This window comes from Ambystoma mexicanum, chromosome 11 (genome assembly GCF_040938575.1).
Source record: "Ambystoma mexicanum isolate Mex_15411 chromosome 11, UKY_AmexF1_1, whole genome shotgun sequence".
NCBI classification, from domain to species: Eukaryota; Metazoa; Chordata; class Amphibia; order Caudata; family Ambystomatidae; genus Ambystoma; species Ambystoma mexicanum.
Window position 1 is genome coordinate 457,819,050 of NC_090934.1, and position 24,499 is coordinate 457,843,548.

Genomic DNA, 24,499 nt, shown 5'->3' on the forward strand with positions numbered 1-24,499 from the left:
GACTGACTCCTCTTACAATCACAAGACGTGTCTCCATGTGAACGTGTGCCTGTCGGCACGGTGGCTACGTGCGCCCATTGCCTCTTTGCGAAGCCTGAGGCTGTGCCGTCCGTCTTACCTCAGGAAGCCTTATCCATCCTCCTACGTGCATTTCGCAGGAGTTTCCAGGCCCCGAGGGCCTCCTATCGCCTCCTGGCCGGTTTTGGTTTGGGTTTTTGTTATTTCCCGCAGCTCTGGAAGCTTATTGGTCACCGTGCCTCTCCTTATAGATATATAAGGCGCTCCGACATTTGTGCAATTCAAGACCACTCACAGCGACCAAGCAACCATGCAGCTGAGAACAGTACTCGTCTCCTTCACATGCCTGCTGGGCTGTGCCTTGCCTCTGCCGCTACCGGTGAGTTGAACTGACACCCACCCCCTGCCCAAAGTCCACTCTTACTTTCGTTTTCGTACCGCGGTTTACTTTTCAGCAATGTGCTTGTACATTGGGGGAAACTCTGGCAGCGCCATGCATTGGGTGCGTGGAACGGGTCTTTGCTTTGTGTTGTCATACGCATTCCGTGGGCTTTCGCTGTGTAAGAAGTAACACCTGTTCCTTCTGTTTTGCAGACCCCTGAGCATGATCCTCTCCAGGCGAGTGAGGCGGCCAACCCCACAGGTATGTGCGATTATCCTTTGAGAATGTGTGCATGACATTGGAAGGTTCCGAAATTCTGGGCTGTAGAGTGCCGGGCGTCTGGCACACAAGCTTCCAAGTTGGCGAAGGACATTCCCAGCTTGGCTTTCTTTTCATAAACCAGTAGTCTAGTCTTTGACCTGGAGCGTTGGCTTATGTTGCGTGTGGGGCATAGCTCTCATCCTTTTGTGTTGCCAAGGCGGGTGTAAACACCCGATGTCTTGTTGGCGGATGGGAGCCCGTAGATGTGAATGGTCGTGTAGGGGCCTTGGAGTCAGCGGCTTGTAAGGCGGATGACACCCGCCAAAAGCGGGTGTGTTGAGAGCTATGCTTTAAGGGATAGGTACGGGCGACAGCAATGAACGACCCGAATCCATTGACTTTCAGGTGTTAAGCATATTAGTGTTCTTGTAAAGCACCAGGCCCACCTTAAGGTATGTGGGTAACCCATTTCAACATGGTTAAGTCAGGACCGAGCCTGGGGTGTCTGGGCCAGTTCTTAGGGCCAGCTACAAGCCGAGCAGGGGGAAAGGCCATGCAAAACAGGCAAGGGGCCTGTGTCAGGGGATGGGGCAATACAATGGGTCAAAAGGGTTTGGGGGCAATAAAAGGGTCTAAAAGAGTCAAGAAAAGGGGATAGAAGTAACTAGGGCAATAAAAGGGGTGAGACAAGGGGTCAAAGGGGGCAAGAAAAAAGGCAAAAGGGGAGGGGCAAGCAAAGTGGACTATGGGACTAGAAAAGGGACTAACGGCAGCAAGAAATGGGGCTAAAGGGGTTGGGGCAAGAAGAGAGGTGAAAGGGGCAAGAAAAGTCGTCAAAAGTGACTGGGGTAAGAAAAGGGGCAAAAGAGGAGGGGCAAGAAAAGGGGATAAGGGTGCTAGAAAAGGGGCTAAAAGGGGTGGCATGAAAGGGGCAAGAAAAGGGGATAGAAGGGAAAAAGTAGACTGGGCAGCAACAAGAGGGCTGGTGTGACTGGGGGCAAATCGGTACTAGGCACAAGTAACCAGGCTAAATGGTGCTGGGATAAGAGGCAGATTGGGGTGAAGGGAATCACTGGTGTTTTCGGGAAGGGCCTGGGGCAGGAAAAATTGCATTTTGGGGGGTTTGGAAGCACTTGGGAAGGGAAGCGAGCGCCAAAGGAGAACAAAGAGTTGGTTAACACTGTCTACCAACTCTTTGTGCTCACTTATTTTTGAAATCGTTGCCAATCACTGCATGGTCGAGCCAGAAAGCATCCCTACCCTCTCCCAGCCAATCAGTGACTGGCTAGCGGTACAGGAAGTCAGGCAGGCCGGACGGGGAATTAGGCGGATCACGTTTTTTTTTCAAGCACCCTATGTTTGGGGTCAGGGGCAGACGTCGGGCTCGTGGGCAGCCCCTGATTTGGGCAGGCCCTGACCCGAGAGGAGGATCAGGCCAGAGCCCCAGCCTTGAACCGGACCGGCTCGAATCCTGGGGGCTCACTCAGCTCTACTTGCAAGAACTGTAATAATATGTGTTATTAGGACCCAGTTTCAGGTACTCAATGTATTAACCTTGAATGCAAGGCTAAGTCTGCTGCATTTGTGAAGTGCAGGCTACTCTCACGTCAGAGACCCTCGTGCTTTATTGTGAGCTACCCACTCAGACACTAGGGGAAGATATGGATGGTATGAGTGAAGGCTTTCAGTTACAAGTGGCTGCCTCTATCTCTCTCCCCTCATACAGCCCCTCCTCCATGAAAAGCTGACACCAGCTTCTGGAACAGGCATGATTTTATCCCCTCTCAATACATTGGTTGATTATGTCTTTTTTTTTTTTGAAGGTCATGACTTTTGTATGTTCAAGACTGCCCCCTAGCACCCATGTTTTCACACTACTCTCTAGCTCGCACCACTGTTTCTTAAGATGTCTACTACATTGTTTTCTCTTTGTCTCTGCTCTCTTCAGCTCACTCACCGCTTTCTTGCCATTCTCTCTCCTGAGCTTCCTCTGTAAAACCTGTGCTTTCACGTCTCTTCTATTCTCTAGATCGTTTCACCTATATTTTATTATCTGTTCTCAAGCCTCCTTTTTTCTCTCACCCATTCTTTGAATGTATTCCTCCACATTATCTCCCTAATTTTGATATGATATTTATAACACGCTAATACCCAGAAGTTTCTAAGCGCGGACCCGGAGATCGAACCTGTGTTGTTTCGTGTCATTTTGCTTCCAAGACGAGCACGTCGCCCCTGAGCTATCCTCCCGAGACTCCCTTATCTTCTATTCTTTTCCCTTCTTATTTATCGGAAAAATCATATGTTCTTTCTAAAATGAATTTCCCAATATCTCTATCACCACACGAAACATTTCGCTCCCTCGTCTCTTTCTTTTTCCATCTACCCTCTTAATTGGTGCAGCCTTTCACTCTTTTATCTCGTTTACTCCCCTTAACCGCCGTTCTCGTTCCGACTCTGTCTACATTTCATATTCCCTTTACCACCTGCCCCCTCATTCTCTCTGTGAGGAACAATTCAAATGAACGTTATTGCTGTGACCAGATTTACTAGTGATGGTAACGTTTATACATTATGCGTAATAAGTGGACAAAACAGCAGAATCGGGAATTCCGTACTTTTGACTTATACTTTTGAAGTATACTCATGCCATTTTCCAGCTGTTTCCACCTTATTGTGGGAAGTACCATTATGGCAGTGCTTAGAAAATATATATTCCATTCACACAAAAAGACCCAAACTGTTGGGTTGGCTAATGCCTGTTTAGTTGTAGATTTCGCTAAATTCCCACCCTTTCGTCACATATGATATGATATGGCATATATAGCGCGTCTATACACAAGTGTTTCAAGGCACATCAATGAAAAATAGCTGATTTAAAGTTGCAGTTTAGGCAAAGGTGCCAACATCATGATTTACTGTATTGGGGAAGATGGCAAGAGCAGTTTTAAGCTACAATCGTTGATCGATCCAGAAGTGCTGGTAAAACATACATGCCAACGTGTCTGATGTCATTCGGAAGTTGGTCATCTTGTTTCAATTTTAAATAAATACATAAATAATTTGGACAGGATGACCGTCTTCTGGATGACACTGGGTATGCCAGCTTGTAGGGCAAAGGAAAGGAGGGGGGGCGCAAAACAAGTAAAGGTGGGGTTTACTGTGCCTAGGTTTCAAACTGGTTTCTTTTTAACAATTAACAAAACAAAAAAATCTCTGCTTTTCCATCCTGTCAGTCACAAATAACGCAGTAGTCTGGGGAAGGCAGAACTGTCCCACTGAAAGTGCTGCATATTATATTAACACTAATTATCAAAGATATACAACGAAAGCTTGCGTGTTGTCCTATGTAAAGGTAAATCGAGGCATATTTTCTGAAATCATTCTCTTTTATTGTACACTAGTTGTAGTTTTATTTTCCCACTACAAAAGCGGAACTACAAGCACCAGAATGCAAAGAGATGTGGCCTTGCAAGCAATGCTTTAAATGGGCCACCTCTAACCAGCACTTCTTATTTTTGGCAAAAATGAGGGCCGGGACTTCTCCTAGCTTGAGGAGAGTACCGGTACTAATTGCCAACATTCCTTATTTCCTTGTCCCATTTCAGCGTTCACACTTTCTCCTGTGAAAAGTCTAAACACAACAAAGAACAGCGGCTCCCCCTGAAGTTTCGCTTTGTGCAAACAAAGTGTTACAATAAGGGCAATTAGGGGTTGCTAGCCCAGACACAGGAGGACTACTGTCCATTCAGAGGTGTGAATGGGGGTGATAATAAATGGGAGGGGTGCATAAGATTGCAAGCTCTGTGAAATAAAGACTTTAGCAGGTGACATTACATTGCGTTTCATAGGCTTTTACCGTGAAATAGTCAGGATAGGTAAAATAAAGCTGTAGTCCTATTTTTGCTCAACGTGTTTTCAAAACTTCTTTTGTAATTCTTTATATACATTTTAAAAAGTTTACAACATCAAATAACTAACACAACTGACTATGTTACATTGTTAAAAAAGAAAAACAACCCCTTCAACAGCAATCCCCCTCAGCAACAACTGAATATATTATCAACTCACAAAGGATATTACTTGTCCCTCCCACAACCCCTCACCTATCTCCAGGATTCCCTTAGAAATCCAACTACGCCAACATAATATTTTATTTGCAATTTGAAGACCAGGGCTATGCTAAAGAGAGGCTCTATAGTGCAACCATAAGTTGTGATCAGTATTCGTCAACCACTGAGTAAGGACTTCACGTAGTAGGTAACCTATCCTTAACATTCAGTATTCTTCCCATAGAGTGCATATCATCCAGTTTAATTGGAGAAAAACTTTCTTCTCTATTGCCAATCAAAGTGGCTCTTGTGTATAACTGGGTACTAAGAAATTATTTACCTTCTTCGATAAAAAGCCCCTATGGTATTTTACCATATCTGGATAACCAAATCCACCTTCAGGAACATCACGTATTAATATGTATCTTAGAATTGTAGGTTTCTTTTATCAAAAGAAATTTTTGAAAAACCTTGTCATTCCTTTTTAGCAGCTTTTTCAGGAATTGCAAGAGTAGTGATTAAATGACATAAAGTACTTTAGGAAGTAAAGACATTTGATGGCATTGATTTTAGCCCAAAAATCATCAACACCCCTATAATTCAGTATAGATTCAATTCAGCTATTTTCTTTAGATCCCGTATTAAATAAATTTCCAAATATTTTACTTCAGCATCTAATCATTTACAATCCCATGTTGCAAAATCAAACTATTTATATAAGGTTAGGTTAGTATTTTTACATAATGTATGCACTTTTACATGCATTGCTATGAACATATTATTTAATCTTTTCAATCCTAAACGTTAACAAATACTTTATTAATGGAAGATGGAAAGATATGTGGTCAAGTGCTTAAATGGTCGACTCTGCTCAAATTTCGGTTTCACCACTTAAGCAAATGGTGTGATCCTGGCAAACCATTTGATGATACTCACTCAAGCCAGTGTAGCCTGGAAAAAGAAAGGTGAAATTGCACATTTTGCAAATCCTTTCTTGTCAGTGTGCTCAGTACATATTGTGCGCTCAGTAAACAGATTTAGGACACAACCATGGTGGAAATGAAATGAAAATGTGTGTATTCTGAAGCATTTCATGACACGAGGCTGCTGCGTGTGTGGAAGCTTCTTTTAGCAGAGGATGAAGCTTCCACTGTTGAGAACTTGAGAGCCTTTCATTACAGCTGGTTCTGAGAGTGAAAGGTGCTGAATCAATTGCCACCTTGGAAGAGCACGTATCCCTGCTTAGCTGCTATGAGCCCTCAGACAGCTGGAGAAGAGGGGTGCAGCGTTCAAGCTCACACAGCCTCTTATTCCCTGTTAAGTCTGCTCCAGCTCTGTGGTGAAACAACCCACAGTCTCCCATCCGGTTTCATGATATGATATGATATGGCATTTATAATGCGCCTATACACAAGTGTTTCAAGACGTGTAGAGCCAAGGGAGGGGGAACAAAGGGAAGACAGACAACGATCTTACTGGGCCAGGTGACACTGAGATTGCGCTAGTGCAGAGGAGGGGGAGGGGAAACATGCAAAGGGGGAGGGGGCAGTGCAGTACATGGGATCACACAGTAGAACAAATAAAAACAAATAAAAAGGAAGGCCAGCTCGTGGCAAGTGCAAGGGTAAGTTCATACATCAAGTGTCAAGTGCTGGTAGGGGCTTGTAGGGACACAGAAACAGACCACGAGTGCAAGAGTTGCCAGGGGGGCAACCAGTGCAGGAGTGCAACTGGCGGGGAGGGGACCTGGGTCAGAGATCAGAGGATACCCAGGTGACCAGTGCAGTTTCAATTTCAACCAGGAGTTCAGCAGGGTAGAGAAAGAGAGAAAGCAGAAGCAAAGAGAAAGGTTGCCCCAAAGAGGTGCCTGTCTTGCGCACATTTTCAGGCTAGGGTGAGAATTGTGACAAATAAAAACAGCAAAAAGCCCAACTGCCATTACCCGTCTCAAAAGGGTTTCATTCGAGTTACTATCCAACATATTTCAAATATAAAATAAGATGATCATTTATACTCCCAAAACTCTCTTTCCGCTCATGTAAATGAGTGGCCTCACATCCATTTCCTTCCAGCACTGGTCTGTCTCTGGATGCGTGGCTTCCGGAAGTTGTAATGTCTTTGTGACCCGAGGCTTCTAGCAGGTCTGCTTGTCGGGGAGGTGCAGTTCCCAAATGCCAGGGAACAAGAGGAAGAGGGAGCCATGGAAGAGACACGACAGCTAGTTCTCTACCAGTTTACACTGTGCAGGCAGGCAGGCGCTTCCTACTGAGACTCTGCTAGGCTGATTCTGCTGCTGCCAAATAGGGCCTTGGCCTACATACAAGATGGTGTCCATTAGTAATGCTATGGGCTGTCACAAAACAGGGCTTCAGAAGGATTATTTAAAGTTGCCGTGTGGCTTTTGGAAAATAATTGTTCTCTTTGGTGTAAAGAATTTTAGCAATAGGTAAATACATCAAGCACATAGTAAGTTAACACAAATAGTACAATTTTCTGCTGCAGTTCAGGACACATTATCGTACACAGCAGAATTCTTCTTTTGTGAGATAATCTTCATTGTTATATCCAATACTGGAAATAAATAACTATGTAACTGGCTTGCACAGTAGTTACCATGCAGGGTGCATGTGTGAACTTTTTCAAACATAGCCGCCAGCATGGAAGAGTTTAGAGTTTAAAAAGATCTGAGATGGGCAAGAATGGGTGGGATTAGCCATAGGTATTAGCATGGCTAGGGGTAGGTAATGAGAGGTAGCAATAACCAAACAACAACCAAATACACTAGGTGTCCCTACTCAAATGTCATTCTTGTGTACCCTTTGTCCAAAGTCCTCTTCCCAGTATACACAAGATTCAGTATTTTAATGCAATAGTTTGGGCTATTAGAAGGTGTCACAAGTGACAGGTAATAGCCCAAACTAAAAATAGAAGTCCAAGAATCTAGAGGGGAAAACAGGACTGGATGGCCTTCTCATGCCTGGTTACTGGAAACGTCAGAGTTCTTATAGTTTACTTGCAAAATACACTTATCTTAAATGAAAGTAAACTTACAATATGTAAATCCTTAGTGAAACTTGTTTAGCCAAAAGAATATTGTTGTCGCTTTATTTTCCACATCCCGAAAGGAGAAATAGAAGTCACAGAATGCAAAATATTGCAAGCCTGAAAAAAGCCTTACTTTTACATAACTGTACTTTTCTCACCAAAAAATGATTTGTCGCAAATTCTCTAGGAATTATTACATTTGTCACAAACCTCCAGCTTGTTGTGCACCTTTTTAAGAACATTTAACTATCCCTATGAGGCAATCAGATTTTTCCATGTTAAAGAAGTAGACCTATTTACGAACTTTGAAAAAGTAAGCATTCTCGTGTAACTTTAAATATCTTGTAAGTGTACACCCACCACTAGGTAAGCCAGCTGTTAGGAATAGGTAAAATGTACAAATAGGCACAGCCTCACCTCATCATGCGAGGGGCTGTTTTGGGCAGGCAAATAATGCCTATGAGTCAGGGTCTGTTGTGGGCACTTAATAGGGTCAGCTTGCAGTTCCAAATAAGTATGTAGGATGTAGAGGGCACACGTGTGCTCAAGGGAGTAGGGCCGTGAGGGAAAAGAGAGCAACGATGTGTGTCAGTAGTGAGGAGGTAGCATAGTGAGACAGCAAGAATGGAAGTTGCATTGCAGGGATATGCAATAGTAATGTTCTCTCAGGTGCATTTATTCATCACAACATCAGAACCTGATAATTCAAAGGATGCAGTGTTAGATATATTTTCTGGTGTAAACTCAATCTCCAGAAGACACACTCTAATGTAGAATTCCCAAACAAACTTGATTAATCTTCAGAAATCAACTATTAAATGCTTTAGGAATGCAACACCCCACACTTTTATAACATTCATTTTATTAAACTGCCTAAACACAGAGAAGGAACACTCAAGAAGGCAATCAATATGGCAAAACGACTCAGTGCTGATTCTAGCTAAATATGATTTTCCGTAAGGAAATGTAGAGCTTGGGCTCTGATGTTATCCTACTGCGACAGAAACTTGCACCATGAAAATATCAGGGAGAACATCTGTGGAAGTAATGTCTGCTGTGGCTCATCCTTTGTACAGCACTCCTCTTCTTGCACTCCATGCTAGTCATTAATGGGTGGGGGGATGGGGCAGTTATCCAGCTGTAATTGGAAGCAACTGCTGCTGAGGTTCATCTTTGGTACATCAATCCTATTCTGGATTTCTCCTTGGTCAGAATGGAGAGGTCTCTTAAAGTTGCCTCCCTGGCTTTTCTGGTGCACTCCCTATTCTTCTTTTAAGGGGGATTTGGTGTGCTGGAGACTACAACCAGGGTGCTTAAGTCATTTTCTGACAGTACCCTACCAGGCACTTCAGACCGAACACTGACAATAATCCTGACAGACATATAATTGCACTGACTGGTAGCTGGAATTATGGGACACGTTTGGAGACGGCCTCTTGCTAACTTGGTGAGACTTTTGGATGCCTCAACCTCATCCTTAGGTTTGAAGAAATGTTAATCCTCCACAGCTCTGCAAGCCCCAGTGTATCTGATGACAGTAGCATCCTGACCATTTACAAGTACACAGTCCTTATAATATTCTTTAGTATTATCAGGGATGGAATTATAGACATGCATATTCTGTTGTTCCCACAGTCCCAGGGACACTAAAGAAACTTTAGCTTGAACAGCAATGGTTTATTCAGCTGAAGGGTGAAAGATTGCACCTTCCACGGGAGAGTCTCCCTTGTGGATGAAGGCTAAAGAGACAGGTGTGATCCCTGATGGTTTACCCTTACACCTGGGAACCCCTTTCACATGGTCACACAACCCACAAACCACACGTTTGCCAAATGTTCTTTGGAATGGGGGTTTCTGGTAACCACCCTCTTGTTTGGCCCCAGAGGTTTCACTAGCCCTATGAGGTTTATGGGGGAATTTACCATTGCAATGTTTGTTAGCCTCTTTTGGTGGGGTATTAGTGGAGTGATCTTTCCAATCTTTCTTATGCTTTTTCACCTCCTACTTCTTGAAAGGAGCACCAGAATCCTTGTGAGTATCCCTGTTGGCTTAGTGGATACCGCGTAATGGGTGATGTAAGGAATTTCTAGACTTTATTCTAATCTCTTGATTTATGAGTTTACCAGAATAAACAATTTAAGCTCAAATAGAAGATGTTGTTTTTTTTCTTCATGTCTTCTCTCCCCTTCTTTCTCCCTCACACACACATCAAACTCACCCTGATTACTCCATTAGCCTTTGTCTTTCCATTTTCTTTTTACTTTCCCTTCTCCTTTCTTTGGATTCCCTTTCATTGGCTTCCCTTTACTTTCTTCTTTTACCAGTTTCTCTCTACCCATTCCCCCTATTCCCCTTTGCCCTCTATTCTCTCTCCCCCATTTTCTCCTCTCAACTTCCATCCTCGACCTCCCTTTCTCCTTTCCTTTCCCCTATAACCCACATTCCTGTTCTTCGTTTCATGTTTGGTTTTATTACACCAGCTAAAACAAAGCACAATGCAATGAAATACTATGAAGCGGTTGCAGTGAAGTTTGCCACTGCACATCACCACCATCCACCATGATAATATCAGGTCATTAAGAGGGAGTCATGCAAATCAGACACACGCCCTCAACTGTGTGATAAAATGTGGCATTTACTAGTGGGTTTTAAGGGCTTCAAAAGTCCAAATATCCTTGCCCTTCTTGCTATGGACACTAAGGGGGTAATTCATAGAATCCAGCGCACAAGTGGCGCACGCGGCTGGCGCACAGTGTGCGCGTGCGAATCCCTGCGCCAGCCGAGTGCGCTAAAATCCAATTCCGCGCACAGCGTATTCATGGATTCCAGCCAGCAAAACCAGCCGTGGCGCACAGTGGCGCAGTGACCCTGCAGCAGCGCCAGTTACGCCCCCAAGAACGCCTCTCGCGCAGGGAAAAGCCATCAATATACCCAATCCAGCGCAAAGGGCTGCGCTAACCCTGTACCAGCACAGCAAGCGGGCTACGTGTATCACTGGGGTGCGCGGGAAGTACCTCACGCGATTCCAACAGGGTACGTGTATTTCGGGGGGCGCGTGAAGTTCCACACGCGATATCAGCAGGGTACGTGTATTTCAGGGTGCATGGGAAGTTACACACGCGATTTCCGCAGGGTACGTGTATTTCAGGGGTGCGCGGGAAGTTCCACACGCGATTCCATCAGGGTACATGTATTTCAGGGGTGCGCGGGAATTTCCACACGCGATTGGGCCCGTGCGAGCAGGGTACGCGTATCTCAGGGGTGCGCGGGAAGTTCCACACGCGATTCCATCAGGGTACGTGTATTACGGGGTGCGGGGGAAGTCTCACACGCGAAATCAGCAGGGTACGTGTATACCAGGGGTGTGCGGGAAGTTCCACACGCGATTCCATCAGGGTATGTGTATTTCGGGGTGCGCGTGAAGTTCCACACGCGATATCAGCAGGGTACGTGTATTTCAGGGTGCAGGGGAAGTCTCACACGCGATTACAGCAGGGTACGTGTATTCCAAGGGTGCGTGGGAAGTTCCACACGTGATATCAGCAGGGTACGTGTATTTCAGGGTGCAGGGGAAGTTCCACACGCGATATCAGCAGGGTACGTGTATTTCAGGGTGCCTGGGAAGTTACACACGCGATTTCCGCAGGGTACGTGTATTTCAGGGGTGAGCGTGAAGTTCCACACGCGATATCAGCAGGGTACGTGTATTTCAGGGTGCAGGGGAAGTTACACACGCAATTACAGCAGCGTACGTGTATTCCAGGGGTGCGCGGGAAGTTCCACACGCGATTCCATCAGGGTACGTGTATTTCAGGGGTGCGCGGGAATTTCCACACGCGATTGGGCCTGTGCGAGCAGGGTACGCGTATCTCAGGGGTGCGCGGGAAGTTCCACACGCGATTTCCGCAGGGTACGTGTATTCCAGGGGTGCGTGGGAAGTTCCACACGTGATTTCCGCAGGGTACGTGTATTCCAGGGGTGCGTGGGAAGTTCCACACGCGATATCAGCAGCGTACGTGTATTTCAGGGTGCAGGGGAAGTTCCACACGCGATTCCATCAGGGTACGTGTATTTCAGGGGTGCGCGGGAATTTCCACACGCGATTGGGCCCGTGCGAGCAGGGTACACGTATTTCAGGGGTGCGCGGGGAGCACCACACGTGAATTGCACGTGTGGGTCCTCCCAGGTGTTCCCTCTACACCCTCCACGGCCCCTGCAGGTGGCTCACACCACAGGGGCCTACCCTGCACATGTCCTGCAGGCACCCCATCCACCATGGCCATGCCCCCCAGCCAACCCACATGTGAACTTGCACTACTGCCCACCAACGCATGTCCTCCTGCACCCCCAGCCACCAGGGGCACCCTCCACAGGCCCCCACCCATGGCTACCAGCACCCCCACCCCCCAGCAGTGCAGGGGCACCCACCACCAGGCCCTCACCCATGTCTCCCACCACCCCCACCCCCAGCCACCAGGGGCAGCCTCCACCAGGCCCCCCACCCATGTCTCCCAGCACCCCCACCCCCCAGCCACCAGGGGCACCTGTGCGCAGGCCCCCACCCATGTCTCCCACCACCCCCACCCCCCCCAGTCACCAGGGGCAGCCTCCACCAGGCCCCCACTCATGTCCCCCTGCACCCAGGTCCTCACAATCCCCAATCATGTGCGTTATGGTCAGCCTCCACAGCCAAAAGGCCCTACCAAGTAACCCATTCACCCACATGGAAATGGAAATTACATGTTACACCCCCAATGTTCATAAAGCAAATGAACCCATGTCCGTCACACACAATGGTTGCAAATGAATGGGAAAACACCCAACATGACATGCATGAAACCAATGAGATGATACCACACAGTGAAGTATGAAAACAAAATTGTATTAAAAAAAATTGAATGCAAATGAAATGAAACAAACTACAATGGCAATGAAAAAAAGATAAGTTGCATGTCCGTCCAAAAAAATCAAAACTACAAATCCAAATCCAAAAAAAAGTTGTTCAAAGTCACATTAAAAATAAAATCAATCCCAGAGATAAAAATAAATGCAAAGACCATTGCTCCATGGAGAATAAATCAAAAATAAAAAAATAAAACAATCCAATGAAGAACTATGTACAAAACATCCAAGGGTCCATGAGCCCAACTGAACAAAGGAAACCTACAAAAAACCCTAACTAAAATGCAACTATATACAAAAAGTGGAGATGTGTCCGTCGACTCCAAATCATAAGAAGAAACAAATGAAACCTAAAACTAAAGAACTATATACAAAGGCGGCGGGCAAGTCCAGCGGCTCACTCCGTGGTGTTCCGGGCCAGGGCATCATCAAACTCCTCGTCTATGTCCCGGAGGCGGTCCTGTTCCATGGCCCCGAGGGTCCGCAGGGACGGCGCCATCTGCTCCTCCAACCCCCTGCGGATTGCCTCGAGGCACTCGGCCCGCCTCAGGGCCCTCCGCATGGAGTTCTCCGCCCTGACCATTGTGAGCCGCGCCTCTTCTGCCCGCCGCCGCTCCGCACCTATATGCTGGCCCAACCGCTGCCACACGGAAGACACTTCCCGTCCTGGGTCCTCCTGCCCTCCGGCCGATGCCTGCCCCTCCGATGTTGATGGCCCCGAGCCATGATGCCTCCCACGTTGACTCCGCTGCTGCCTCCGACGCCACTGCCTCTGCCAGCACGACGGCATCCAGGCTGATGGAATCCACCGACGCCGTCGTGCACGTGCCCTGCCTGATGATGCCGGCACATCTTCCATCTGCTGGGGTTCAGTTGCTGTGGTGTCCACCCCTGCTGGACCTCTGACTCCCGACTGTGGCAGGGATGGGATCCCCACCAAGCTGGCTGCATTGGTCAGGGCAGGTCCACAGGGGGCCCTGGTGGCATCTGGGCCAGAAGACGGCAAGGAGAACGACTGGCGTATAGTCTCCACAGAGGAGGAGAGGGCCGCCATATTGGCCGACACATGCAGGAAACCCCCGAACATGGATGATCCCAATTGGGCCACGTCGGCACGGTGCTCTTCGTGATGACGTGCGTGCTCCTCCTGGGAAGCACGCACGGCATCACGAATCACAGCCGTGCGCATCGCGACCCCAATCAGGACCTTCTCCATACGGCCAGGGGTCCCCTCGTCCGCAGGTGGAGGGGAGTCAGATGACATGGACATCCCCTCTACCTGCGGACGGGCCTGGGATGGGGCATCCCTGCTGGTGCATGGTGGTGCACCCACTGGGTCAGGGACAGCGACATGCACAGGCCCCTCCACGGTGACCTGTGCTGCCTCCTGCCCCTGCCCCTGGACTGCGCCACTTGCACCAGCAGGGATGCCCCCACCAGGCCCCATGTGCGCCTCAGTGGCGGCCTCCTCCTCCTCTGTGGAAACCACCAACCTGGATGGCTCCTCACCGTCTTCCGTCGTAGCAGGCCCCTGTGGGGGTTCACCCACCCCTTCCGCTTCAGCCGTGGGGGCATCCCCGCCGCCTTGCTCCACAGCACCGTCTCCGCCCTCTTCTTCACTAGCCGCTGCGTAGAGGGAGACATAGAACACAAGCATCAGGGTACTGTACAATGGTCCCCTAGACAGGAAGCAATAGCAGATGAGTGCCACTGTCAAAGTACACTTCCATCATGTCCCTCCACAACACATGTGTCAGTCCAGGCAAAACACACACAGTGACAGTCATGGTGCATGCCATGGACATTTCCATACATGTCCAATGGACTCTCGAAACATACAATGTAATGGAACTCACATGCATCATGGGTCATGCCTATCACATGCACACACTTCACCTCAGTCACATCCATCTGGCCCCGTACACCGCAATCACAGTGGATACAAGGATGACTATGCTGCATCAGTGAATCTGTACATTGTCACAGACATGTGTCATGCATCCATGGCATCCACAAGTCACAGACACACAGGTCAGGCACACAGACATGGACACCATATATGTACCTGGCATCAGCACCCATCCCTCACCCCCACCCATGTCCAGGAACAGAGACTGCCATGCTCTCGTGTGTACAATCTGCATAGGGCTCCCCATGTCGCATTTAAACACATGCAACAACCGTGCGGTTCACACATTACTGGTCGCACATGCATTACCATGATGTCCCTGCACACATAAATGCGTACATGGCCTATGTCACACATACAGGCAAGTATCAGACAACCAGCACACTGCAACATGCCCTGTCTCACACAGCAATGCTTGGCCACTTACCGCTCAACTCCAGACGGGTCTCCCTCTCAAGGACCTGGGCGTGGAGCGCTGGGTGTACGCGTTCCAGGACCCCCATCTGGATGGAACTCATGCGGCCCCGGCCCCCCTCCACGAGGCGCCGGGCCTTCATGAGGGTCCTGGACCTCATGTCTTCCCAGCGCTTCTTGACCTTCTGGATGGTGCGGGTTGCCACCCCCTCCGCGTTGATGTCAACCACACAGTCGGCCCAGATCCTCTCCGGTCCTTCCTTGTTGGGGCGGGACGATCCGAAGAGGGCATCATACTGCCCCAGGACTTGCTCCACCAGGACACCAACTTCGGTGGCAGTGAAGCTGGTGCCCCTCTGCCCCTCTGGCCGGGGGTTGCCACTGGTGCCAGATGTGGATGTGCCCGACATGGCAACCCCAGGGGCAGGAGTGGGTGGGCAACTGGGTCCTGGGGCTGGGCTGTGGAGCGATGTTATCTGAGTCGGGAGTCTTCTGTTCCAGCAGGGGTGGACACAGCAACTGGACCCCTGCAGATGGCTGATGTGCAGGCACCAAATGGCAGGGCACGGTGGCAGCAGGCAGGCAGGCAGCAGCAGATGGCACGTGGGAGGCTGCTCGGGGCACTGGGGGGCAGTAATTCGGCCTTTTGGGCAGGAGCGTGGTCTTCCATGTGTTTTCGCGTGGCCAGCTTGATACGGAGTGATTTGGCACGTGAAAATCCTGCACGTCAGCGTGAAAATCGAGGAAAGGCCCTTAGTGCGTAAGCGCGTCAGCACGCGTACGCGATTTCATTGGACCAAAGGCCCTTACAGCGTAAGCGCGTCTGTGACGTTTTGCGCACGGGCGTTGCCCTGGCAGGGCTTGGAGATCCCGCATGCCTTTACACTGTTCTGTACGTGCTTTTCGTGCGGTGCGTGTGTTTTCCATCCGTTGGGGTTCACACGCTATTACTTCACAGCGGGTGTTGGCTACGCGTTCTTCTACATGCAAGGCAGACGGTGAGTGGTACCCCGCTCCCCCAGGCCCGATCGTGTGAAAAACTTTACGCGAACCCCTGATATACACGTAGCCCGCTCCCCCAGGCCCGATCGCGTGAAAAACTTCACGCGAACCCCTGATATACACGTAGCCCGCTCCCCCAGGCCCGATCGCGTGAGAAACTTCACGCGAACCCCTGAAATACACGTAACCCGCTCCCCCAGGCCCGATCGCGTGAGAAACTTCACGCGAACCCCTGAAATACACGTAACCCCCTCCCCCAGGCCCGATCGCGTGAAAAAGTTCACGCAAACCCTTGAAATACACGTAGCCCGCTCCCCCAGGCCCGATCGCGTGAGAAACTTCACGCTAACCCCTGAAATACACATAGCCCGCTCCCCCAGGCCCGATCGCGTGAGAAACTTCACGCGAACCCCTGAAATACACGTAACCCGCTCCCCCAGGCCCGATCGCGTGAGAAACTTCACGCGAACCCCTGAAATACACGTAGCCCGCTCCCCCAGGCCCGATCGCGTGAGAAACTTCACGCGAACCCCTGAAATACACGTAACCCGCTCCCCCAGGCCCGATCGCGTGAGAAACTTCACGCGAACCCCTGAAATACAAGTGACCCGCTCCCCCAGGCCCGATCGCGTGAGAAACTTCACGCGAACCCCTGAAATACACGTGACCCGCTCCCCCAGGCCCGATCGCGTGAGAAACTTCACGCGAACCCCTGAAATACACGTAACCCGCTCCCCCAGGCCCGATCGCGTGAAAAAGTTCACGCGAACCCCTGAAATACACGTAGCCCGCTCCCGCAGGCCCGATCGCGTGAGAAACTTCACGCGAACCCCTGAAATACACGTAGCCCGCTCCCCCAGGCCCGATCGCGTGAGAAACTTCACGCGAACCCCTGAAATACACGTAACCCGCTCCCCCAGGCCCGATCGCGTGAAAAAGTTCACGCGAACCCCTGAAATACACGTAGCCCGCTCCCCCAGGCCCGATCGCGTGAGAAACTTCACGCGAACCCCTGAAATACACGTAGCCCGCTCCCCCAGGCCCGATCGCGTGAGAAACTTCACGCGAACCCCTGAAATACACGTAACCCGCTCCCCCAGGCCCGATCGCGTGAAAAAGTTCACGCGAACCCCTGAAATACACGTAGCCCGCTCGCACAGGCCCAATTGCTGTATGTTGCCACTTTTGTAATGCGCAGGGACGCTACCGCCTGCCTTCGTGTGGCGGACGTGTTTCGGCTTGTGCGTGTCTTTGGCTGTGCGTGGCTTTGCCCTATTCGATTCCATGAATATGTGTGGTTCGAGTGCGTGTGGGCGTTCCGTCTGCTTCCCTGCAGTACATCCCCAGTTACGCCCTTATTTTCGCGCGTTGTTCCCCATTCCGCACGTTACGCCCCGTGTCCCGCCCACTTTCTGGTGTATGCGCCGAGGTTGTGCGCTTTCACTGTGCGCGTCGCGCACGCCTTTCGGGATGTTGCAGTGACTTGTGCGCCATGCACGGGTTTGGCGCACATCCCGGGGTGTACACGCGCAGGGACTTCCATGAATCGCACGCGTGCGCCTGTTTTTTTCCGCTTGCGCCTGCTTGCGCCTGCTTGCGCCTGCTTGCGCGTAGATTTTCGGCGCACGTTTGTTCCATGAATCGGCCCCTAAATAATTAGTAAAACTGTTAATAAATGTGAGAATAATGGGATGTAGAGGAATGCTTTAGGTATAAACTGTTCAAGATCATTAGTCAAAGAGTGGAAGGCTGCAGCATCTGATTAAGTCAGGCTAAACCCTACCCGATAAATGATTAACAAATTAAATGTCTTAGACCAGAAAAGATTGTGCTTTTCCAATACATTGCATTAATAAGGAGTTTTCTTCAATTAGGTCCAGGAGAACTAATATCCTAAATTGTAAGTGATCTACAAATTCTTGAAAGCTTTCTTGGTGCCAACCCAAATGAGGAACACATCGTCTATAAACCGCTTCCAAAGTCGTATGTTATGACTGTGGATGTTGTCATTCTGAACATGCATTTTTTAAAAATAGCCCATGAAAAAGTTTGCTACTGATGGCGCATATTTAGCCCCCATCGGTAATCCTTTCTTCTGAAGATAATAATCCTTGTTAAATAGAAAAGTATTATTTTTCAAGGTGAATTTAAGAACATCTATGATTAATATCTGGCCAAAAAATCCTTGAAAGTAAACTCTATTGATTCAATAGCTATTGAGTGTCCAAGAGATAGCTACAAAGATTTAACGTCCAACGTTGCTAGCATATATCATGATTGCCATGGTATCTCCTCCAGAATTTGCAGTATCTGTGTCGAATCTCTTAAATAAGTCAAATATGTACCTGGTCTCTAATGACATTATCATTGTACTCAGAAAGCCCTTCTGTGGCCCATCCTATCACACTGCTTATGGAACTCACGTCGAGGAGTCTCTCATACTTTTTATGTACTTTCAAGTAAAAAATATATCGTCGGCATGGTTGGTTGGGTTTTATTAAAAAACATCCTCTCCTCATCTGTCAATAACTCTTTAATATACCATGCCTGTATCAGTTCTGACAATTTAGCTACCACCTGTTTCGTTGGATTGCCTGTAAGCTTGGTGTAACAATCCAGCGTCTGTAGGTGATGGTCTGCCATGTAGATGTAATCTTCCCTATTCAGGATAGCTACACTACCATTTTGTCAGCCTCCTTAATGACTATGTGTTCAACTTTTGATAAGAGCACCAAAGATTATCTCCCTGTTTTGCTTAAATTCTGACTTCTTGTTACATACCTCTACCCAACTTTATCCTTATGACGATGTATTTCAGATGCAAATGCCTTGTAAAATGTTTCTATCACACTCTCAGATGGTAATCGAGGACAAGATTTGGATTTAGCTCTAAATTGCTGTATGTCTAGGTTCCTGTGATGTACACCCAGTTCCTCACAAATTATCTTTGGAGTTCTCAAAATGTCTGTATCTAAAGATAATAGGATAGCATTATTCTCAATATTAGATATTGTCAGGGTACTCTTGGGCTGATTCCCTCTGTTGAATATCTTGATCTCTTCTAAAAATAAGTTCTTACATTGGTTACCCCAAGAAGTGTGGCTTCATTACTAGAACCTGGTAATAGAATGCCCTGTATTGGTTCCCCATCTGATCTTCCTGGTGAAGAAGTTGGTGTACTGCTTCTTGATGTACATTTGCGATTTTCATCAAATTTATGTTTGCAAGTATTGGTGCATATTTAGCCCCCATCGCTACACATGTCTATCTGATAGAAATGCAAGAAGAACAAAACTCTTTCTTTTCTCTTACAGAAACCAGCATCGATCTAGAACCTGAAATATTCAGCATAATAATAGAGGCCAATACAGGTAATGTGTGCAGGTGCATGTATATATATATATTTAGTCAGATAATACAGCTAGAAAAGTAATTTTCATCTAGAATAGTTTGTATCCATGTATTTGAGGTGAGGACTATACAGCAATAGTCCTGGCCAGGCTGTTGGTACAATTTACATCAGTGATGTGCAGATGACACCAATTTTCAAATTCTTTGATATTTATCAAATGTGGTCACTTTTGTGACCTTGCTTATTTTGCACATCGTCTAGGTTGCCATTGTTGGACTTGCACTTGCACTTTGGTTATTCTAAACATGATCAGGTCAAGTATCAAGTTTCTTATAATTGACCTTTGGAAATTATGACTGCGCTGTAAAAATTTTTTTTTTTACTTGCAATTATAGTTTCTATGTTTATATCGATATTGCAATCATGTTGGAGTTTTAACCATACTATTTGTGTTTTTATCCTTGCAATTTTGCACAAGACATAGGATTCAGTCCATAAAAGCAATTAGATGCAATTTTGCTCTCCTTTATACATACTATTGTTATAGATGTAATGTATGCCATCTTATGCGAATTCATGCTGCTATTTTGCGTATTTGCACAATGCCAAACTGGAGGCTAGTTTGAAAATCTATCTATAATGACATAGCCCGAGTTGGCCCCCTTCCTTTAATCTACATGTATATGATGACATTACGTTTCTTTCTTTTATAGCTGATACTATGATGAATTGATTGATTTATGTAAAATGTATTCTGCATCTATATAAGACACAATCTGACTCATGTTAACGCACTAAGCGCTTAACTAAATGTGAATTTGACTTGGCTGTGTTTTTTAACTGTAACATACGGTGGAAATTACGGTACATGAAACTTGGCTTTTAAACAATTTTGTGGTATTTGCCCATGAATTATGATTGGGACGTCTGAGAATTTTGATCCTGTATGGATTTAATCCAACTATACAAACTGAATGCTGTTATCAATCACGATCTGTTGTATGGCAGGCAATAATCTGATTTTCCGTTCCAAGATGGCCACTGTTGAATTACTCTGTAAATGCACCTTCATTTCTTAATTGACATAGAAGATGGACTACATACCTTTTAACCGTGCCTTTGTCCTTTGTTGTGTTACGTGATCAAGCGCTCAGTTGAGCGTGAAACGCGTTGTAAGCGGGTCGTACCCACGGGCGTCCTGCCTCTGTTTGTTTATGCTGTTTCCCCAGCCTTTTGTTCTGTGCATTATGTACAGCCAAGAATTTATTAAATAATCTTTTTTTTTCTACTTTGTGTGAGCTGCGCTTTCCTTTTCTGGAACCTGTGTTGGAACCTTTTGAAACTTTGCTGGGTTCACGGAGAGTGCGGTCCTTCCCTTCTCCTCCTTTTCTTTACATATATATATATATATATATATACACACAAAACACCAAGAAAATTAAAACATGAAAGTAGGATAGTAGGATAGTCTGATAGTCGATTTGAGCCAAGTCAAAAATTCTAAAACGCCACCTAGTACCCATCGCTGGAAGTTCACCTCCAGTTCAGAGCCACAACCACAAGGCATTGTGGGTATGCAAATTAGCCAAAATGCAAACCTTTTCTCTACCACTATGTCTTTAATCAAGTTTAGTAGCAAATTCTGACAGTCCTTGTCCTCAAACCACTAAGGCCTCAAAATGACTATTATTCCTTATTCTGGTTTCTTGTTGGAAGTTCTAGGTAGTCCCATAACTGTCTTACACCACCATTAGAAGTTGTGCAGTATTTTACATCACATTCCCACATGCAGTAATCATTATTTTTGAATGAAAAAATCAAAATGTCTCTGCATAATTATAAGTTTATCACCACTGGGGCCATCAAATGAAAGCTAAACTGCAGAGCTTTGAAAACAGTGCATGCTCAATTGCTGGAGTACATCATGTCATGTTGGTAATATGTTTAAAAGTTAATTTCCTTCCGGATTGGGGTATGGAAATGCCTACAGACCAGTATCAGTTCAAACAGATACTATCCCATGAAGCAAAATGGGCATTTGGAAATGTACTATAGAAAGAACTAGATTTCTCTAAACAGTTATGAATACTCTTCACCCTCAAATAAACAAATTTTCGATCATTAAAAGCTAAATTAAATACATACACGTATTGACTATTACCATCAGAAGACAGGAATCAAGATTGACAATGCAGTACAAAAACACTTGAGAAACAACAATAAATGAAAATGTTACTGTCGAAAACATTTTGAAAAACAAAAGTGAAAAGAGGTGCTTGATAACATGAGCACCCTAAAAAGGAATATACTTTGATAGATTTAATTTACAAGAACCCTCTTGTAAGATATTACTCATATTGAAGCACCCCTAATTATACAGATTGTGGCAATGATTTAAAAAGAGTGAAGACATTATTATATTTCTTCATCTAAATTAAACATATTAGTTAAATATATCAGAAAGGAGGGATACAGAAAAAATAAATGTCTTAGTCATAGAGGGGTGCTTCTCCATATTTTTGCCAGAAAGCCTCTCGATTTAATGGTCATTCCTTTATCAGAACTTCACTCTATTAATATGATCAAGGGAGATCATCCGTAAGAGAAATATCCTTTTAGGAATCCTCTTATGCAGTATAATGAAGTCTAATTAGTTGGTCTTGGGGAGTCATCAGGTGTCACTCCTCAAAACAAGTTATAGTATTTGTGACAGGCATCAAATCAGCTAATTCTTTCGAGAAGATTATTGCTTAGGAACCATATATTTTTGGAAATGTCTCCTCAATCCGTCGTCCCAAATGATTTGTTTGTCAAGCAGGTCATTTAGGATGCATGACTGAATATGAATGGGCAACACTGTTGCACACACATATATGCTGTTTTATTTTTAATTTGTGTTGTCCTGTATCTTGTTACAGGATGTTTCTAATAGAGAGCCTGTTTATTTCAGGTACACATCGTATCACCTTGATACAAGCCCTAAATCATTTGCAATTGAATCACCAGCAGTCTATCTTTTTCCTTAAATGTTCACTCACAAGTTACTCAAATCAGGAAAGCCCTAACATGCTAGTTTAATAAGATTACTGTAAAAGAGAACTAGTTGGGGATATTTTCATTTGGCACAACCTAAGATTCAAGTGAAAGGATCCCCTTGTGCTGGCTTCCATGGATGCAGGCTGGCATACTTTTGATAGATCAAATCTGCAGTTAAAATACTTTATTGCCTTTCACCATCTTGCAAGGATAATAGTGAGTTTATCACTTATGATCAGCTGCTATGTCCTCTTAACAGATTATTGAAGAGAATTTAGACAGCTCAAACTGCTACAGGAGAGCAGAAGACAAAGAAGCCACATGTGTTATCTATTTTATTGACAGACTCAGGAATTTATAAAGATACACTGATATATGAATTCAGAACAGTAAATGAGAACATTAAAATTAATTGCCAATTAGATTGAGAGCAGGATATTTCTGAGGAGCTATTGGTGAACATTTGAGAGAGAGTTAATGGTTCTTCAATAGCATCTAAATTTGCCCAAACACGGTTCATGTTATTATATATGGCTTTTCTTACCCCTTCATTGTTACAAGAAGAAACGTATTGGCTATGGACATCTGTTGGCCCTGTGATTTAGATCCAGGAATGCTTAAGAACATAATGATTGAATGCCCCCAGTGGTTCTTTTTTGCTTTAAATTCTTGCCCTGCATTTGTTACATTTGTAATATTAGCACACCTCTTTCATTACTTTGCATTGTTCCAGGGAGTAGTGTGTTACCTCCTATCTATAGACCTGAAATTAAAAGGCTCTTAGATATTTTCTCTGCCGTAGAAAATAAAGACATAACTGCATATTGGAATAGAGCTAATGAATTATGCTTTCGTCAGTCGTAGAGGCTAACATGTATGACACACAAGCTAGAATCCTCACTCTGTAACATCAATCAAGAAGCTAAATATTGTAATTGTGGAAATATTTGGAATCATATTTGTAGAATAATACACTCACTGCTACTATGAACGTACAGGGCAATCATCCTGTTACACGAGGTTCCAAACCCCCATGAAATGGCCAAAGTCTTATTTCAAGTTTTAGGGAGGTTCAATGAATGAATAATTTGATAATATTAATTATGTGCGGGGCATGTTACATGTATGGTGTACAGTGTATATATGTTATGCTCATAATCTAATAGTTACACATTATTAGCTAGGCAAGGATATTATATATGCAACTATGTTTTTCTACTGCTATCTGTTTAATACGTTTTAGTATGTTTTTATTTTATTTTTATTTATTTTATTTATTTTGTAGTAAACATATGTCACATAGTTCATAATATATTTTAAATAACTTACTTTAAGAAATATTAAAATACAGTATTATAATATTGCTATTATATTTAAAATGACAATTATTGATTTGCATATAGCCTTCTTTACATTGGGACAATAATCAATTTATAAAGTGTTCTTGTAATGTTTAAAACCCCAATAGAATTATATAAACAAAAATCTAATCACCTTGTTTAATTCCCACAGATGCCAAGATTCCATTGGAGAATGACGATATTGTAATGATAAAGTACCGCAATGTGCTTAACTGTCCAAAAGACATTTGCTTCTGGCCTCAATCTAGTGATGGACGTGTTCGTGTGCCTTTCATTCTCTCCTCTGTTTACGGTACCTTTCCTACCTCAAGATATTATTTTAATAGTAATACTTCAAATAAATATTCTTTCAAGCCAAGGAGTGTGTTTTAACTTGTTCCTCCTCATCACCCAGGTACTGCTCAGCTAGTTATGATATATACTGCCATGCAGGAGATTGCAACCATGACCTGTGTGGACTTTGTAAACCGAACAAGCGAAACCAACTATCTTAGCATCATTTCCAGCACTGGGTAAGTACTGATGTGTTTGTTCTAATCTCAAACTAAATATATATATATATAAGTGTGGATGCAGGGACACAATTCAGAGCTATGTACAAACATAATAAAAACAACATAACACATCCCCCCTTCATGCTAACAAATCCCACCCTTCAAACAGGGTGGTGTAGACTCCATGCAATCACTCAAACGCATGCCTGGAGAAACTCCCCATGTTCTAGACTCTCCCATCTTCCAACAAAACAGCATAATCTAATACCCTCCT

At 45.5% G+C, this 24,499-nt stretch overlaps 1 protein-coding gene across 1 annotated transcript in view; it reads left to right on the plus strand.

Moving 5' to 3' along the window:
* Positions 1 to 318: 318 nt before the first annotated feature.
* LOC138503512 (astacin-like metalloendopeptidase) overlaps positions 319 to 24,499 on the plus strand; it is a 65,620-nt gene continuing 41,439 nt past the window's right edge. The window contains exons 1-5 of the mRNA XM_069623305.1: positions 319 to 397; positions 613 to 661; positions 19,297 to 19,353; positions 23,883 to 24,023; positions 24,126 to 24,243. Coding sequence (XP_069479406.1) covers positions 329 to 397; positions 613 to 661; positions 19,297 to 19,353; positions 23,883 to 24,023; positions 24,126 to 24,243 — 434 coding nt within the window. The 5' untranslated portion in view covers positions 319 to 328. The remainder of the gene's footprint in view (positions 398 to 612; positions 662 to 19,296; positions 19,354 to 23,882; positions 24,024 to 24,125; positions 24,244 to 24,499) is intronic.